Source organism: Sinocyclocheilus rhinocerous, unplaced genomic scaffold (genome assembly GCF_001515625.1).
Source record: "Sinocyclocheilus rhinocerous isolate Xijiao unplaced genomic scaffold, SAMN03320098_v1.1 scaffold600, whole genome shotgun sequence".
NCBI lineage: Eukaryota > Metazoa > Chordata > Actinopteri > Cypriniformes > Cyprinidae > Sinocyclocheilus > Sinocyclocheilus rhinocerous.
In genome coordinates this window covers 381902-401288 of record NW_015653464.1, presented here as the reverse complement: position 1 = coordinate 401288, position 19387 = coordinate 381902, and the positions used below count along the sequence as shown (strand labels likewise).

Below are 19387 nucleotides of genomic sequence, written 5' to 3'. Positions count from 1 at the left end.
AAATTACACCAATTACACCATCAATAAAACTAGAAAACTCCATAATTTATCTAACATTATGGATGAGAAAAATAAAATATGTGGACTAAATTTTATATTGTTTTGTTAAATTATTTCAATAAACATTTATATTAAACATACACAAACATACATATTGCCAACCGAAAAAATAGCCCAAATAAATACATACAATTTGAAAACACAGTGTTAAACTTTATAGGCAAATGCATCAGAGAATTGATTCATTCAGATGAATCACTCAAACAAACTGATTCACTAAAATGAATCCGACTTCCCAATGTTTTATGTGTTAGAGAGAACATTTTAGGATGGCCTGTTCGTTTATTATCTCAGTTTTCTCATCTGTAAAGCCACGATGTGACAAATGTGTCATGATACACCGCTACTTGTTGGAAAAGCTGCACTAGCTTAAAAACAGCTGAACTAAAGTCACGCTACTGAAAAATTAGCAGCATCGCTACTTTTAATTGGCTACTCCCCAACACTGAACACATTCGGCCAACCCTGTCTGTGATTTACTGACCCACTGCAAATGCGCATTTTGATGTCAATCATCTATAGAATGCCATCTACTTACTGTTCTACCAGAAATATTTACAATAACACAGCTGAACACGTTTGCTACGTTCTCCAGATCATCAAAACTAACATGCTTGGTGATATAGAGAAATTCTAAAGAGGAAGTGCATAGCAGCATAGCTTGAGATATATAGGGCAAGGTATTGATTCACTGAGAGGGTGATCCATAAATATTTGGAGCTGCCTCTCATTTAGCTGATGGCTCATTGATTAGCACAGCAGAGATGATTGAGTTACTGGAAAGGACCGTTTGTTTGCCTGACATACCCTGCAGGTGCCTGCTTTGCTTTATGAACTTTGAACTCTGACCCATTAGCCAAATAGGCATTAAGCAACATAATATTCTGCCCTCCAAACCTGCACTTCCTCTGTCTGTGTATGTTTGTGTGCGTTATGTGTTTTCATTAACGGTGTGCTTTCAGTTCCGAGGACAGAAGCTCCAAATAGTCAGTACTGTTGTTTGTAAAAAGACTTCTTTGAAAATGAATCTTTGACGTACAAACTCATGAGGTGGGGATGTAGCTGCCAAAATCAACAGATAGTGGGGAAAACAAATTCAATAATCAGTCAAAGAAGAAAAGCTTCTCTATTCTCCCTTTCTTGCCCTCTTTTCTCTCTTCATCCTTCTCACAATATTGGATCACAACAGCACTATAACAAGCAACTAGCCACACATAGACACATTTTTGACTATCGCCATGAAGTCTGATCCAGTTTCCAGCTTTTTTTGGGCTTGCTTGGACTGAAAGATCTGGCTAACCGACATGAGAAGCAATCAGTTAGAGTTCGTTTTGCTTCATAGCACCAGCAGATCACATTTAAACGGCCATTTTCAGCCAGCTCTTGCCATTTTTGTGGGGAGAATGCATGAGATGGTCAGTGAACGGACTGTGGGTGGTATACTGAGGATGAGAATAACAAGAGACCAACAAGATTTAAACATGTTTAGTCTTAGCCAAGCAGGCTAGCAGATTGTGAGCGCAGGAAAGACTCAACTTGAAATGAAACATTTGGACATGTTCAATTTATAATTATGTACAGTGGTTGCATGATCATGAAGATGATGATAACAGAGGAAGACAATGATATATAGTATTCTGTCATCAGTATCTAATGTGAAGTAAGAGGAGTGTAATTCAGTGGGAGTTGTATTTCAGTATGACTATGATTGGCAATGGTGGTTGCTGTGGTTGTATTTCCTAAAAAACACACAAAAGTTGTGGCAAATTCCATCTCAAACGCTGAAATTCTTTTGTAACCCTAAGTTTCTAGAGTTTTGGTATAATAAGACTTTAAACACGTTCATGCCTTTCATAATAGCCCTGTAGATTAGCAGCTGAATATGAGTGTAATTTATCATGCTGTGGTGATATATGACGTACAAGAGCAAGGAATTTGCAAACAATGGGGTGGTACTGCAAAATGCTCCTTTCAAAAGCACATGCGATGGCATTAGTTTCGCAAACAATGCTATTTGAAAAACTTACTGAGTATGCCATGCATGTTTATTATGCAGGTCTGAAAAGAAAAGATGAGAGCCGTTCATTCTTTAATGACACAAAAAGTGAAGGTAAATAGGGTGTAGCTGGATAATGACATGGCAACATGACTTAGACAGCATGCTAATTCTATGGCTTTGAGTAAACAGTGATTGTTTTGTGTGCTAACATGTCTGTTTTGATTGGGAGAGATGTTTGCAAAGCAGTATGGAGGGTCAAGAGTGGTTAAACATCACAGGAGCACAGCTAAAACACTTTTTGGACAGTTAAAGTAAGTTATTAAGATTAGTGAAAGCACTATATAGTGTTTGTGACAGGCTGTTTAATTCAGGCTTCTTTCAATCTCTCTCTCTCTCCCATAAACACATGCATCCACACACCCTCTTGGGCTAAAACCTTGACTGTGACGTCACAATGAAACGGCCAGTAGTACTATGAATCACTGCTCATGCCAATAGCCTTTCCCAACTGTTGAAGAGACATCTGTGTATGTATTTGCATGTGTTATTGAGGATTTTTTCAGTGCACTTTCTTCAAATGAATGACAAATTAAAGATGTAGTATATTTATCTTCCTCATCTTTATGTGGCATGCATACAGACCACCTGCAAAGATATGCAAAAATAAGATTTGTTTAGTATATGTATTTGCATTTTATGCCTTTTTAGTTATTGATCTGTCATAAAAACAACAACAACAACAACACACATTCCCATTTTCATACATATTTAATATACATAGCAGAAATAACGAAAAATATAAAAATGACAAGTTGAATTATACATAATACATGGTGTTAAATCCATAAGCATCACTCTGATAAACATATTTTATCATTTTGCATTTTTAGATATTTTATATTTCTGACTATATTGTAATACTTAATTTCTCATTCTAATTTTAGCGGTTGTGTCACTTATTAAACTTAAATCACGTGACAGTCCAATATTTTTTTTTACCTTAAAACTATCCATAATAATATGATTGTGCCAAAATATTTCCAGAAAATGTGCATTATTTTAGCATTGTTGGCACAAGGAGTTTATGTAAATAGTGTCATTTAGTACCGGGTTTTATATGTGTAATTAGTTGTAATAACTTGTGTTTTAAACTAATAAAATATGTCTGAGAGCTCATTAGTGCGCTGTCTTTTTTAATGAATTGGAAGCAGTAATGTCTTATTTATGAATTATGGAGCTGTCTTGAATGAGTCCTTACAGGTAAAATGCAATCATTTGTGTTTTAGCTAATAAGATATGTCTGAGAGTTCATTCTTATTCTGCATAGCTCAATAATGCATCTTAATGTGCATTTTATATTCCTTTCATTTGGTGCAGAATACTTTACATGTCAGATCATGGAATTAAAATGGTTTGGAAACGGCATTTAATGCGAAAAGGCAGTTTCTCGGAAAAAGTCGGATTGGAGAAATTATATTATAACCTAAATGTCTGTTCGGATTAAATCACTCAAGGTTAAGAGTCTAGAGCAGAGCCCAGGTGGCATCACATTACAGGTTGCATAACAAATAGGATCATATCAAAGTCAGATTACATTCAAAGCAGAGAGATATGCAAACAGGTTGGGTTGAAGTCATCTGCAATGCAAACGGTGTGCTGCGGTAAGTGCAGGCCAGCGGAGTTTCACTGCTAGCGTGTGACCTTTAGGGCTGTGCAGTAATGATGCTTTAGGTACAGTCAGGTGAAAATATATGGCATTTGAGTCAGCTGGTTTCTTTGCATCGTGTTTGCATTCCTCCAGCTGAGCAAAGATTAACCAGCAGCGTGGGATGACCTGCTTTTTTTTTTTTACCTCCGTCTGTGGAGGAGGTATCGTGTTGAGTTGCCTCCCCCATCAGCTGATTCTACCTCATTTTCTTCCCCTTTTCTATTCTTCTATGCTTTGGCATTTCTGCACTGCATAAAATTGCCTTCTTATTTGGTATTTTTGTCTTCTTTTCCAGTACAACTATTGAAATTTTCGATGTTGATAAGCAAAATTACATAAAATATTAAGTCTTTTTTTTCTGAAAATTTTTTTAAAATTAAGTGAGCTTACGTATAAAGGACTAATTCACCCAAAAATGAAAAATTTGCTAAACATTTACATCCATGATGTAGATGAGTTTGTTTCTATATTGGAACAGATTTGGAGAAATTTAGCATTACATCACTTGCTCACCAGTGGATCCTCTACAGTGAATGGGTGCCGTCAGAATGAGAGTCCAAACAGCTGATAAAAACATCACAATGATTCACAAGTAATCCACACAACACGGTCCATTAATTAACATCTTTTGAAGTGAAAATCTGTATGTTTTTAAGAAATCCTTTAATAAGGCAATTTAACCTTAAATCATTGCTTCTGGACAAAATTTGAGTCCATAATAATCCATAATAATGCTTTCTCCGGTGAAAAAGTCCATCCAGTGTTGTCCTCTCACATCAAAATCCACACATTTTTTCACAACTGTTTTGGACTGTTTTCACTTGTAAATGGTGCTTGATCCGTGCATATTTCTCTCCTGATTCGGACTAGACTTTATGGATAGAGAACTTTTATTTTAGCCAGAAGCAAGCATTTGAAGTTAAAAACAATGATTGATTTGTTTATTACAAACATGCAGCTTGTGTATTGCTTAAATTTCTTGTGAATTATTGTGATGTTATTAGCTGTTTGGACTCACATTCTGACGGCACCCATTCACTGCAGAGGATCCATTGGTGAGCAAGTAATGTGAAGCTAAATGTTCATTTTTTGGGGTGAACTATCCCTTTACAGCCAGTAAAAAAAAAAAGTGAAATTTAACTTGTTTTCCTTTTGAATTAATTTTATTTTTCTTACCCCGTTTATTTTTTTTCTTTGCTTCATGCTTAAACTCTCTTAAGTTTGATCAATATTTCCGAAAACAAGACTCAATGTCATTTTGCTTTAAGAATGTTTGGATATTTGCACAGAAAAACACATTAAAATGGAAAAATAAGATTTTTTTTTTTTTTTTTTGCAGTGGCAGTTATCCAGTCTCTTGTTTGTTTATTCTCAAAGTCTATTCCAGTTCCACCATGACTCAGAAAACTTTTTGACACCACTATAAGCACGGAGCGGAAAGGTTTGTGTGTTGTTGAATGTGCTGAATGTCTCACCACCAAAACCAAGAAACTCCTCCAGAGACTTTCATCGTCTTTTGCGTGGGCAGCACATCCTCTGTTTCTGAAAGGTTGCATTTGAAGGAGACCCCTCATTAATGTCAAGGTGTAAAGATACTGTACTGGGGTTTATTTTCAGAGATATCAAAAAGAGTCCCCAATCTTCACCTCGTGTGAAGAAAGACATTTTGGTGCTTTCCGCAACCCACCAGCCTCTAAATCGTGTACTCGCAGAGAGTGACTAAGCCAGATATTGCACAAAAATATATGAGAAATAAGAATAGATTTCTTTCAAAACACAGGTGATGACAAAATGTGATTCAAAAGAGACATCTTTTGCATAAGAGACAGTATTAGGAAAGAAGTCCACTTTCTTTTTTGCTAAATTGCAAGCAGCAATGTCTGATCTATGAATTATGAGCTGGATTGAATGAGTTCTTAATCTGAAACATATTTTTTGTCTGGAAGATAATCTTCGTCATCTGCTTGACAGATGAATTTAGGTCACTGAAAGTAAAACATTACACCTGTTGATAATAAGGATAATGCCAAGTTTCATTCCATGACAAACAAGTATGTGTTTTACGATCCTGTTGTTCAAACTGTCATCTATGTTATGATGTATTGCTACCATCATATTAGCCTTGTGCGTCTGTTTGAGTGTTGACGCACCAATTACCAGCTGATCTTTATCTGTATCAGTCATTTCGAATGGCTTTATTCCTCTGCTGGGTTGCCTCAGGCATAAATCTATGCACCGGTGTGTGTGTGTGTGTGCATGAATGAGACTGTGTGTCCACAGGGAGGGGTTTGCAAGCAAAAGCTTGTGCATGCACATATTTGCGTGCAAATGTAAGATCTCTGAGAAATGCTAATGCCGATGCGGTATATGCTCTCTGTGGACATTAAGCATTGTCATATAGATCAGTGTTGTGCATACACAATGAATGATGCACCCCTCCCTCTCTTGTTGAGCTGCAGAGCAGATTACTCACAACCTTGACTTTCAGAAGGAGACTCGAATCTTGCAAAGAGCCCTGCAAGCAGTGTTTTCTAAGAACAGAATTATGCATTACAATCACTGCAGGTGTAAATGTGCATATTTACATTTGCATATTTTCTTGCAAAATGATTACAAATATACTGAGATTTTTGAGCATTTAATTTCAGAAGCATTGGCATTGATATCAAGTATGACTGTATACATTATTTTATGTAATTGTTAGTGTACTGAGATTTTTGAGCATTTAATTTCAAAAGCATTGGCATTGATATCAAGTATGACTGTATACATTATTTTATGTAATTGTTAGTGTACTGAGATTTTTGAGCATTTAATTTCAAAAGCATTGGCATTGATATCAAGTATGACTGTATACATTATTTTATGTAATTGTTAGTGTACTGAGATTTTTGAGCATTTAATTTCAAAAGCATTGGGATTGATATCAAGTATGACTGTATACTTTATTTTATGTAACTGTTAGGATTGTGTGTAGCTGAAAAAGTCAAACCTGTTCGTTAGAGGAGGTTGTCCACATACCTGTGGTTGTGTAAAATACCTTATAAAGTATTAGTAATGACAAAATGCAATATATGAAATAAAGAATGCATAAACCAACCCAGACTGCACAAAGATGCATTTCTATACATATTCAGTAATACTTTACAATAAGTTTTCATTTGATGACATTTGTTAAATACAACCTAACAATGATACATATATACATAAAAATACATCTAATGCATTATTATAATCTAATGTTGCATGTGTTATTAATGTTTAATGGATCTGAGCTAACATGAACTAACAATGAACAGTTGTTGTTTTTTATTAACGCGGTAACACTTTACAATAAGGTTTCATCTGCAAACATTAGTTAATGCCCTAACTAACATTAACTAATTAATGAATAATATGTTTTTACACCATATATTAACCTTGTTAATTTAGTTATGTTCATGTTAGTTCAAAGTGCATTACTGTTAACAGATACAACTTTTGATCTAAATTTTTTTTTTAATAAATGCTGATATTAACAAGAACTAAGATTAATAAATGCTGTATACGTTTTATTCATTGTTAACTCATGTTAATAAATTAAACCTTATTATAAAGTGGTTCTGCATATACTAGTTTTGGTAATGCAAATATTTTTTGAGTGGGTCAGGTTTTGCATTAGGGTGACGGTCGCTCTATTACACTAATAAATCACTATGGATAAAGGTATTTGCTAAATGACAGCTTGCTATTTACTTTCTTACTAAATGCCCATCAGAACATGATATTTAAGCTAGCCTATATGTATTTACATGTGTAAACAACAGATGGAAAGTGAAAAACAATTACTTTTGACCCCTATATACATCTAATGACAAATTAATCAAAACTCCCCATTAAAATTGCAAAATAAAAGTGAACTACACTCCTAAAAATAAAGGTTCTTTATTGGCATCAATGGTTCTATGAAGAGCCTTGAACATCTATGGAACCTTTCAAATGCAGAAAAGGTTCTTTATAGTAAAAAAAAAAAAAAAGGTTCTTTAGATTTTTTAAATTTAGGAACTGTTCACGGAAATGTTCTGCGTTTGCGTCCGCGCAGCACAATCATAATTCATTCTTTGTATTCCTCAAATAACACAAGCATGTCAAGCAAGCCGACAGCTCGCGGAGTGCGCATGCCTTCCAGCAGGTGGAGCAGAGCCTCAGAGCCTCCATCACACCAACAGCTTGAGAGAGGCGACACTTCTCCGCCACTGGCGTCATCGTCCTCATCTCCAAGCAACCCCTCCATCAGCACTGGCGTCACCGCACGACCAGCCGCACGGTTGCTCGGCAACTTCTGCCTTGTGCGCTCGCGCCCCGCTCCGAGCTCTGACGCGAGTGTGACGTTAATGAGGCGGGTACCAGTGTTATGGCAAGAGGAGGAGAGGCGGAGTTCCTCATCACAGCACGAGCCTGTAGCGCTCGCCTCGCGCCAGCAGAGCTGCTCAAGAGCGGAGCCTCACCTTGTACATAGTAGCGCGCTCCGTCAAAGTGTGTATCGCTGTACATAGAAGACAGAGTAAAAACAAAAACAAGTTTTCCCCTCAAGATTTGCATAAGGAATGACTTGTAAATGCAGATTTAAAAAAATCTTTTGTACTGTGGAAGGAGGTGGAATTTATTCGTGTGTTAAAGGTAAGAGTACCTTCGCTTTTGATATTCCCCATGACAAAACAGATATACACTTTGTCATTATATAGCCTACCTAGATTTGATTCTCGCCTCGCGCCAGCAGAGCTGCTCAAGAGCGGAGCCTCACCTTGTACATAGTAGCGCGCTCCGTCAAAGTGTGTATCGCTGTACATAGAAGACAGAATAAAAACAAAAACAAGTTTTCCCCTCAAGATTTGCATAAGGAATGACTTGTAAATGCAGATTTTAAAAAATCTTTTGTACTGTGGAAGGAGGTGGAATTTATTCGTGTGTTAAAGGTAAGAGTACCTTCGCTTTTGATATTCCCCATGACAAAACAGATATACACTTTGTCATTATATAGCCTACCTAGATTTGATTTTGTTTATTTATTTTTAATTTGACATTTCAAGGACATTTATGGACGTTTCGCGCTGGTTTTACCTGTTAGCCCATTGTGCGTTTAGTGTGAAGTTTCTGGCTACAATTTGAATGACTGTTACAATGACATTAACTTGCTTTGAAGTGAGTTAAAATGTGTTATATGTCAGTGCATCTTAAAATAAAATGTTTAAATATATTTATTCAATGATTTAGCCTGTAAAGTAATCGTATAGCTTCTGTTTTGTGAAGGTTGCGATGGGATCGCATGTGTAAAAAAATATTGTTAATAATGAATAGCAATAATAATGATTGTAAAATTGTCGCTCAAGTTCAGTAGTATTCGTGCGCATTTATAACGTACAATTTCTGGTTTATGCAGATCAATTAAAGTTATCGCTGCGCTTCGGCACACACAAAACCGGCATCATGGTTAGAATGACGGACAGCAGCGCGGGCTCTCAGTCAAGTTGTGCCCAGGCCAGGCCTCTGCAGGTCGGCTTCTATGAGATCATCAGAACCCTCGGCAAGGGAAACTTCGCTGTGGTCAAACTGGCCAGACACAAAGTCACGAAAACACAGGTAAGCCTCCTGCAGAATATGTTGAACTTTTTGCATTAAAAAAAAAAGTTATTTTGTGTCTTTTGACATTTCCCTACAAATTAGTAAATAATAATAATAATAATAATAATAATAATAATAATATTGTACAATATTCTGCATTGTACTGCTGCATTTCTAAATGCGCATTTTGTTGTATTTTTATGCAGGTTGCAATTAAAATAATTGATAAAACAAGACTAAACTCGGCCAACTTGGAGAAAATCTACAGGGAGGTTCAGATTATGAAGCTGCTCAAACACCCTCACATCATAAAGCTCTATCAGGTAAGTTATATGATTTGTAAAGTTAATAATGATGCTATAATTACAAAGGCTTCCCTGTTAAAATGCCTGGATTAATGTCAGTTAAACTGAGGGAGTGTTGAGTGTGGTTTAATGGTGAGTGAATGTCTAAGTGTTGGTCAGGCAAATGGTGAGGTGCTCTTCTCTGGAAGTACATCTGGATAGTGTGCAATGTATAAATAGACTGAAGTTACTTTCTTCCTGCATTCAGCTTCTGCATAGCAACTGTCCACTGCATTACACTGTTAAATCTGTTTCGTCAGGTTGCTGGTTTTATTGAATTAAAAATATATAATAGCTTACACCAAACAGAGTAATTTTAAAAGTAGAAAAAAGATTCTGAAGGTAACAACTGCACGGTTTCTCTGACAATGGAACTTTATAGTGGCAATTTAGATGTTTTGAAGTGATTTGTTGGCTTTTTAATCACATTGTGTATTAAATATGTTTTTAAAATGAGACTAATCTGTGTCCAAAATTAAAGTTTTTGTCTGGGAATGAGAGAGAAAAATAGAGAGTGTGTTGGACATAAAGATACAGGGTCTAAATCTCCGACTTAATTAGCGCTGGTGAAAGTCAAATGCAATGTGTCTGCAGAGTCACGTGAAGCTAGCCAGAGGAAAAATCTCTAAGAAGTACAATCGGATTTGATCCCTGGGCTTGTTTTGTCACCATAGTTTGGCTCGCACATTCATGCAAACAGTGGCAGGCTAATACAGGGTGCTAATATGTCAGCACATTCTTTCTCTCATAGCCTGTACAATTTAAGTTTGTTTTGTTCAGAGATTAGCATTTTGCAGATTATACTAAGAACTGAGGTTGCAAGAAGCTAAAATCCTTGGGAATAACATCACACCTCACTTCTTTGGATCTGACCTCTCACATTTGTAAGAGACAAGTTTTTGGGAAGTGAGCAGCAGCGATATGAGCTTGATGTGCCATTCCTTCAGCATAATCTTTCATATGAATTAATTAAAACATATCCTAATGTCATCCAACATATAAGCTGATGACTGCAGCGTCAGTAAGAATCCTTCACGAAAGCGTCCTGGATTTTCAGCTTTCGGTTTGATCCCGGTTTAGTGTCAGATAACCTCAAACGTACCTCTCCTTTCACAACTGAAGCCCTGTTTATTTAAAGCAAAAAGCCCTTGAGATGAAAAATGTAGAACTAGTGACCTATGACCTCTCATGATCAACTGTTTCTGTTCTCATGCGCCTTGTACAAACAGTCCTTTTATTGCCTTTAGCTTCTCATTCATTTCAGACACACTGTATTCAGGACTATCAATAGTTTCCTTCACTCATCTCCCTCTGCGTTCGTGACGGAGGGAGACGTCTCTGTGGGCCGAACAGGATGGGGTTTCTAAGGAAGCTATGACATCATTGGCACCTCTGGGTTGACACTAAAGGCTGAAGTCTTTGGATGCTGGGTTTATCTAAAGATAAAGACCCTTTTCCTGCTGTTGTACAGCCTGACTACGTGGGTCATGACACGTTATGTTACGCATTGACCTGAAGTATCTTAAGTCTGACCGCTTATATGGATGATTACAAAGGTTTTCTCAGCAGGAGAAAAAGAGGACAGCATAGAACCTGTTGTGCAACTCTTTCTGGTAGTGCAACATGCAGCGTTTAGTATTTCTCCCTCAGGCTTCTGCCGGGAACTTACGGGACATTCCCATAAAGGGTGAGGACATCATACAACCCTCTCTTTTATAATTTCTTACGCTATTAATTGTTGAACTACAGTTTCTTTTGTGTCACTGGATGCCTTTGTGCTCAAACTAGGTCTTATGTGTTGAACATTTTATGGTTCAAAAGAAACGGGTTGGTGAAGATAAAGTTTCAGCTGTCATTAGCTGTTTCAGTGGTACTGATGGATCAGACAGCAGGCATCTGAGAAAGACATGCGTATGTGTGTGTGTGTGTGTGTGTGTGCTCAGGGCATTCAGGAAATGCTTGGGTACACTCTTATGCAATGGTACATATCATTACAAACTAACCTGTCATGTATGAACAACAAAAACTATGATAGAAGTTGACAGAAAGAGGAAATTTGGTTTGAAAGAGAAGTAGAGATCAGACAGTTGGCTTGTTGATGCATAAAATGTACATTGACATTACAATTTAAATGAATGTATAATAAAACATATATTTAGTTGATTTTTTATGTGTATATCACTGCATTATTAAACCATTTTAAATGGTTCTATATTTTATAAATTAACTTCCAATATTCAATGCATCTCTCAGTATTACTTCATCAAAGCTACATGCACAAAATGTTTAAAGAAATAGCAAAATGTGATAATTTGAAAATGTGATTAATTGATTATTTTTTCAATTCTATGATGTTTTTTGTCTTTACAGGTCATGGAGACCAAAGACATGCTGTACATCGTGACAGAGTATGCAAAAAATGGAGAAATGTTTGGTAAGTGGAAACACTTTTGTAAATGAATGACTAATTAATCTGTGAAAAGACTGACGGGCGTCTGTTGTTTTTGACGTCTGTGGCTCTCCCAAAACCTCTTGTCCAGTTGTTGTGGATAATGAGGTCTGACGGGGAGAGAATTATTTAGATCAACACAGCCGTCAGAGCAGTGAGTCAGTGAGTGAGCACAGAGCGAGACAGGTGTTGGATTTTCAAGCTTTATGTAACTATGTAAAAGGGATAAGCTGCTCTACCTCTGCTTGTCCTCACCACCTAGGGATTTAAACAGTATAACATATCTGTCTATTCACCTGTCATATACCCAACCTTTAAAAAAAACAATGGCTGTCTCCCCAGATAAACCGTAGGCTTGGTTCTGTCTTTATATGGTGTTTTTTAAGGCGATGTCTCCTCCCTTCCTAAGCCGTCCTCTTTTTTACAGACTATCTGACGTCCAACGGAAGGATGAGTGAAAACGAGGCTCGTAAGAAGTTTTGGCAGATTCTGACGGCGGTGGACTACTGCCACCGGCACCACATAGTCCACAGAGACCTCAAAACTGAAAACCTGCTGCTAGATGCCAACATGAACATCAAGCTGGCAGGTGAGCAAAGAAAATAAGCTTTTAAGGGTTCACGTATTGATGTGCGCTGTTCATAAACACTTCCCATAGCCAGACTGTGAGTGTTCTAATAATAAAGTAATTACAGAATTCACAGTTAGGATCAGTAGTAAAATTAAGTAATCAAACCAGTCTGATTCTCACAAGTCATTCATTATAGGGTTTTATATAAGGACTGTATGCCATTTACATGCAGTTTTATGAGTAATCGGACTTTTCATCAAGAAAGAATTCAATTCTCTTCCATTTCTTTCAGATTTTGGATTTGGAAACTTCTATAATGCCGGAGAGCCTCTTTCCACATGGTGTGGAAGCCCACCATACGCTGCCCCCGAGGTCTTTGAGGGGAAGGAGTATGAGGGGCCACAGTTAGACATATGGGTATGTTTATCATTATGATTCTCACCTGATGTCTTACACAGCTGCTAAAAATGAAATTATAATTATAAAATGATCATTATGAAATTATAAAAGCACTGCTTAGCTGTTTAGCATTTATAAATGAACCAATTTCAATGATGTCATTATCTACTTTGCATTCTAAATTGCAGCTGGTCCTTTAGCTTACACCTATTTGCATATTGAATATAATATAGAACACTATTATTTGCTGCCTTGCAAGCACTGGGATAAATGCAAATCTAATACATACTACAAATATGTCTCTTTCACAGAGTCTAGGTGTTGTTCTTTATGTGTTGGTGTGCGGGTCCCTGCCCTTTGATGGGGACAGTCTTCCAGCTCTGAGACAGAGAGTGACGGAGGGCCGCTTCAGAATACCATTCTTCATGTCACAAGGTACAGCTCTTCGCTCCCTCTTTTCACATACAATGCTGTATCCTCATAAGAAAACCATTTTTGACCGAGATCTCCTTGTCTTCTTGTCCAGACTGTGAAAATCTGATTCGAAAGATGCTGGTTGTCGACCCAGCCAAGCGGATCAGCGTGGCTCAGATCAAGCAGCACAGCTGGATGCTTGCGGATCCCAGTGCGCCCCACCAGACCCTTTCCCTGTCCCTCACTGACTACAACTCCAACCTGGGAGACTACAGTGAACCCGTCTTGGGTATCATGCAGACCCTCGGCATTGACAGACAGAGGACTGTGGAGGTGAGAAAAGGGGCGCATACAGTGGAGACACGTGTCTCTATATATGTTACAAACAGTATGGGGCTAGTTATTTCCAGCAGGGAAGGGCGTGTTTACCAGAGCAAGGGTTAATGTTGTTCGAAGGACATAAATTGTCAATTTGTCACCTCAGAATAAAAACAACACCCTATCCAGCTTCCCATGGCTTTAAATATGTCCTTCTGTTGGCACAGAAAGGATAAACACAGTAGCATCTGTTTTGAAAACTGCCATGCTGTGTTGCTTTTAGCTTTCGGTAATATCCCTTAAGAAGTTAATTCTTGACGCAGGCTGCCTGCGTTTCACTACACCTGTTAAAGTGACGCTCAGTATGTCACTGTGTCTAAAACAGTTTTTCGATTGCTTTCCACAGTCTCTCCAGAACAGTAGCTACAACCACTTCTCAGCAATCTATTACCTGCTGCTAGAAAGAGTGAAGGAGCACCGAAGCCAACAGCTGAGCCGCCAATGCGGGGCCTGGAATCAGAGGTCGAGGACGGCGTCTGATTCCGCCACCCCAGAGGTGAGTGTCGAAGTGAGGCCAAGACAGTCTCCTGTTTGAGATGAAATCTCCCTGTGCTAACTCAGCTCTTCCTCTGTCCATCTTACTTTCAAGGTGATCATGGAGTCGTCTGACAGCTTCAGAACCTCAGCCTTCCCTGTCGCCACCAAGGTGAACACTCCTGTCCATTCAGAGCTGGAATGTGAACAAGGAGGCCTGTTTCAGGTCAGTACTTCCCTTGAGCTTGACGTAATCCCTCTCTAGACTAAGGGTGGGGAACTTGAGGTCCACTGTCCTGCAGAGATTAGCTCCAACCCTGATTAAACTTACCTGAACAAGCTTTGTGTTTGGGTAGATTTGGAGCTAAAATATACAGGACAGTAGACCTCGAGGACAAGAGTTGCCCACCCCTGCTCTAGACCCCTCTCTTCCTAGTTGCTCAGTAAATAGACTCCCTGTCCTGTTTCATATTGCAGATATGCAGTGCACCCCCAATCCCCCTCCTCCATTAGAGACAGCTAATGTGAATGCCTCCCTCCCTTCCTCAGCGCGTGGTGTGCCCGGTGGAGGCCAGCCTGAACGGGCTCCTGTGGAACCGATCCATCTCCCCCAACAGTCTGCTGGAGACCACAATAAGTGAGGAGGTGCGACCGCATGACCTTGACGAGGAAGAGGGGATGCTGCAGGTTCAGCTGCCCCATTTGCCCAGCACCACCTCCCGAAGGCACACGCTTGCAGAGGTCTCCGCTCGATTCCACCAGTGCAATCCACCTTGTAAGTGAAATGTTAATATTAGGCTAAAATGAAGGACTTAATGCAAGGATCTGGTTGCTAATTACATGTCATCCTCTCTCAGGTATTGTGGTTAGCCCCTCGGACGGTGCTTCTTCTGACAGCTGTCTGAAGTCCTCCTCGAACACCAACCCGGCTCTCTCCACGGCTGTAGGGGCTCTTTCATCACTGCTTGCCTCCAAAAGTGGCTCGGAGGCATCAGCCCCCGCTGGGATGCCCCTCACTCTTTCCTCCAACCTCCTCTTGCAGAACCAAGGCAGTATGCTTGCAGCCAGCTTTCAAGAGGGGCGTAGGGCTTCAGACACCTCCCTAACACAGGGTGAGTTTCATTAAATTAAAAATTTATGTTAAAGCACATGTGCCAGCTTTATAGAATCACATGGCTAAGTAGTTTCTAACCGGTCTGTGATTATTTCTGTAGGGCTGAAGGCGTTCAGACAGCAGCTGAGGAAGAACACTCGTGCGAAAGGCCTGCTGGGGTTGAACAAGATCAAAGGTCTGGCACGACAGGTGTGCCCTCCGACCTCATGCTCCAGAGGCAGCCGGGGGTCTCTCGGCCCAACTATGTGCACTCCCTCAAGCCTCCAGAGCTCCAGCGGCCCCCGCGAGTGTCGCAGCATGCTGGAGGAAGTTCTGCACCAGCAAAGGTGAGAAGAAATCCATAGATATCCCAGATTGCTGAAGATTGGAAACATCAGTGTTTCCCAACACTGTTCCTGGTGCCACCCCAGTACTCCACAATTTTGAATTCTTCCTAATCAAACACATCTGAATCAGCTCATTAGTAGAGACTCTTAGAAAAAGGAGACATTCAAAATGTGTACTGTTGAGGTGACTCCAGGAACAGGGTTGGTACATTTCTTGAATACACCTAAACTCTGTTGTTCTTTCATCATACAGGATGCTGCAGATCCAGCACCAGCCTCAGCCCCAAGTCCAGTCTCAGCAGCCCGTGCTCTTCCTCTCGCAATCCCACCCCTCATCTCCTCCCTCCAACAATCTCTTCGCCCCCGCCACTCTCTTTTCCAACCCCCCGACTCAACCTATTCTCCCTCCATGCCAGCAGACCCCCATCACCTTCCAGCACAACCTGTGGCAGCAGCAGCAGTCTCTTGACTCCTCTTCCTCGTCCTTGTCTCCCGTGGCATCTGCTGCCCATCTTCTGGAGGCTCGTCTACACATCAGCCAGCGGCCACATCTCCACCCTCAGTCCCCACAGCACCTGCAGATCCAGCCCACCATCCCATTCCAGGGACTTTTCTCCTTCTTGCCCCATCAGGGCAGTTGGAGCCTGAGCACCAGCATCGAGCCTGAACCTGATGTCCAGGAGCTGGTCTGTGCTGGTCAAAAGCAGCAACTCAGCAGCTGTGTCATGGTCAAGTAAAGAAAGCTTTGAAGACTTTGAAGAAGGTCTTAGAGTGATGCTGACTGCTTCCACCACTCTTACTCCAGAGTGCGCCAATGGTGTTGAGCGTCAAAACTTGAAAGTATCTCATTATGATGATGCTCTCAATAGTTTTCTAATGCAAAGGAGAGACTCTTCTCTGGACACACAATTCCACGATTGTGTCTATATGTGTTGGAATGACCAGAGAAAATAAGAAGAAGCAATAACCAACCTCTTCATTGAGCCCATGACCCTTGCCAGGTGCTCCTGTCCACACAGCAATAAAGGACAGGTCGCTGAACAAGGAACTGAATAGTGTGAGTTTTCATCCATTTGCGAGTGGGTCCACTCATACGTAAAACTGGCCTCCACAATCGCGAATGATTATGTCAGAGACGCTTGTTTATCCTTGATACAAGTATGAAAATAAGACGTGATGTCTTCCTTATAGATTTTTCCAATGATTTCCTTTCAGATCTTTTTATTTTGTGTTTTACATCTCCAGAGAAGACCAAAGTTGATTGCTTTTTTTGCCTCGTTGATTTCTTTCCTAGACGTTCTTGAAACAAAATGCAGTATCTGATTTATCCATACTTTCAAAACTAAGAAAAAAATACTGTCATTTCACCTGTGATGTGAAAATATGCGCAAACTAGCCACACTATGCCTCCAATGATGTGTGTGCAATGAAGAGGCGCCTTAGCATAAGGGGAACGTCAAGACAAATGAGAGTAAGCTAGATATAAGCACAAGAGGTACTGCATAGTGTTTATTAGACCAGGTCTTTGGGTTTTCGCTGTCTGTGACAATGACTTTAATGCTGCTTCATGTTTAGTCACATGCATACAAAGACACTAGACAATTATGATCATACAAATGTGCACCTACCAATGACTTAATGAAATTAGGAGACATTGTCCAGCCAAGCCGTTCAGTTTTGGTCCATCAAGACTCCTCTTCCATCAGTTCACTACCTCCTCAATAACTGATCTTTCACCTCAAAAGGCTGTATCTCAACACACACTGTATGAGAAGAAGTTAGGCCCATTACAATGTCTTGAACCCATGACCCTCGTTAATGGTGTAAATTAGCTTTTTTCGTTCTTTTTTTTAAACAGTGAACAAAGAATATGAGTATAGTGCAATATTTCACATTGAAATGTAGAACCAGGAGAGGAAGCTGTTGTAGGAAAGCAAAAGGTACTTCATGCCTGATAATGCTATTTTATTCTTTCTTTTATAGAGCATGCTTTTTTTTGTTTGTAATGATTGTATGTACAAGATGATTTTAATAATGTATTCTGCATGAGCATAGGAAATAAGAGTCTGGCCATTTTGTACAGCTTGTTGACACAGGTTGCCTTTGCATCCAGGCTGGCTTTGTAGAACGGCAGAACTAGAAAAATTACAGGAAAAGCCAAAGAGAGAGCGCAGGGAAGATCAAGAGAAACATACACTTTTCTACAGATGTCACGGTGGTGAAAAGCTCTCCTTTTATTAAAGTGTAGCACATTTAAATCTGCCAAAAGCAGTCGTACTGCTCAGATGTAAAAAGTAGCTGCCTCCTCTAGTTAACAAATATTTGATAAGCAATCGTTTTAGGTTCTCCCTTTCTCAGAAACGCCATGCATTTACATACTCGTATACTTTTTTTTTAAATTAAAATGCAGACACAGATGCAGATACACATAGATGAAGATGTCTTGTAGCAATAGAATTTAATTTTATAATGTTTTTTTAGCTTACAATCTAGGTGCTAGATGTAGATTTCAGAAGTGTTTCTGGGTTTGTGTGCAATTTATATTAAATAATCGTATGTTACCATTGTTGAAGCTCCATTTGCTTGAAGTTTTTATAGCTGTAAATGATCCTGTTGCATGTCTGTCTTTTGTGAATTTGACATATTTGTGCAATGGTTTTTAGTAGATTAGAAAAAAATCTGTACTGTGTTTCCAGATTGGGTCATAAAACGACAGTGTTTGAAATCAGTGCAGGTAAAGATGTGTTGAAGGTAAAGCTGTTAAAGGTGATGTAAGAAACAGTGTTAACACCCTTTCCTTTTTCACCCACCACCAAACTTGTGCCTTTGTCTGAACAAATCCAGTGGTGGTGATTTTTTTTTTTTTAAGTTTTAGGACGTCAGAAAGCTGCAGAGTTGTGTATCTTATGCTTTTTGTTAGTTCAAACACCCCATTTTATACTTTCATTTCATTTGCTGTTTGACAATTATGCACTTTATGATGACAATTGCTTTTGAAAATAGTGTTTATTTCCACTGCAGGTATAGACAAGTCTGTAGTTACTTTTGAAACACTATGTTTTGATGCTGAACTGTTCTGTTTTGATTTTTTTTTTGTTGTATTTCCCTAATGTGCTTGCTTGCTGTATGTGTGATTGTACATGGCTGTGTGAAAGTATATGAGAGATGAAGTTTTATTTATGTGGCTATTTATTTGAATAAAAAAATCAACTTGAAATTTATTTCTGTGTTTAGATGTGTTTTTCCTCACATTTTTGGGGGGTTCCATTTGTTTTAATGGAATTCCACTTTTCTATTAAGTGAAGTGACATGTGACAGATTATCAGGATTATCTAAATGCATGATTATTATTTAACTACAAATTTACATGTAAAAAATGCTATATACATATATCTAAATCCTGCAATGCAAAAAAATCTTTTTTTTTAATGCTTGCTTATTTAGAGTCAAATATCTAAAATAACAATAATAATCATCATCTTTAAATTGTTTTTTTTAATTACTGATTTTTTTATTTCTCTTTTTTTCTTGTTTTAAGCTGTAACGATGA

At 38.9% G+C, this 19387-nt stretch overlaps 1 protein-coding gene across 2 annotated transcripts; it reads left to right on the top strand.

The window, feature by feature from the left end:
• The first annotated feature begins 8205 nt into the window (after window positions 1-8205).
• Window positions 8206-19017, top strand: LOC107715911 (serine/threonine-protein kinase SIK2-like). Of its 2 annotated transcripts, none has more exons than XM_016522171.1 (14): window positions 8206-8426; window positions 9187-9386; window positions 9575-9691; window positions 12083-12146; window positions 12589-12750; window positions 13025-13149; window positions 13443-13566; window positions 13658-13878; window positions 14270-14419; window positions 14513-14623; window positions 14947-15172; window positions 15255-15509; window positions 15612-15837; window positions 16091-19017. In XM_016522171.1, exons 1-14 carry the CDS (start codon window positions 8354-8356, stop codon window positions 16572-16574), a joined length of 2538 nt encoding a protein of 845 aa, XP_016377657.1. In that variant the 5' UTR covers window positions 8206-8353; the 3' UTR covers window positions 16575-19017. The 2 variants fall into 2 exon arrangements, with proteins under 2 accessions (XP_016377657.1, XP_016377658.1); XM_016522172.1 differs by lacking the exon at window positions 8206-8426 and adding an exon at window positions 8515-8722.
• Window positions 19018-19387: the final 370 nt, after the last annotated feature.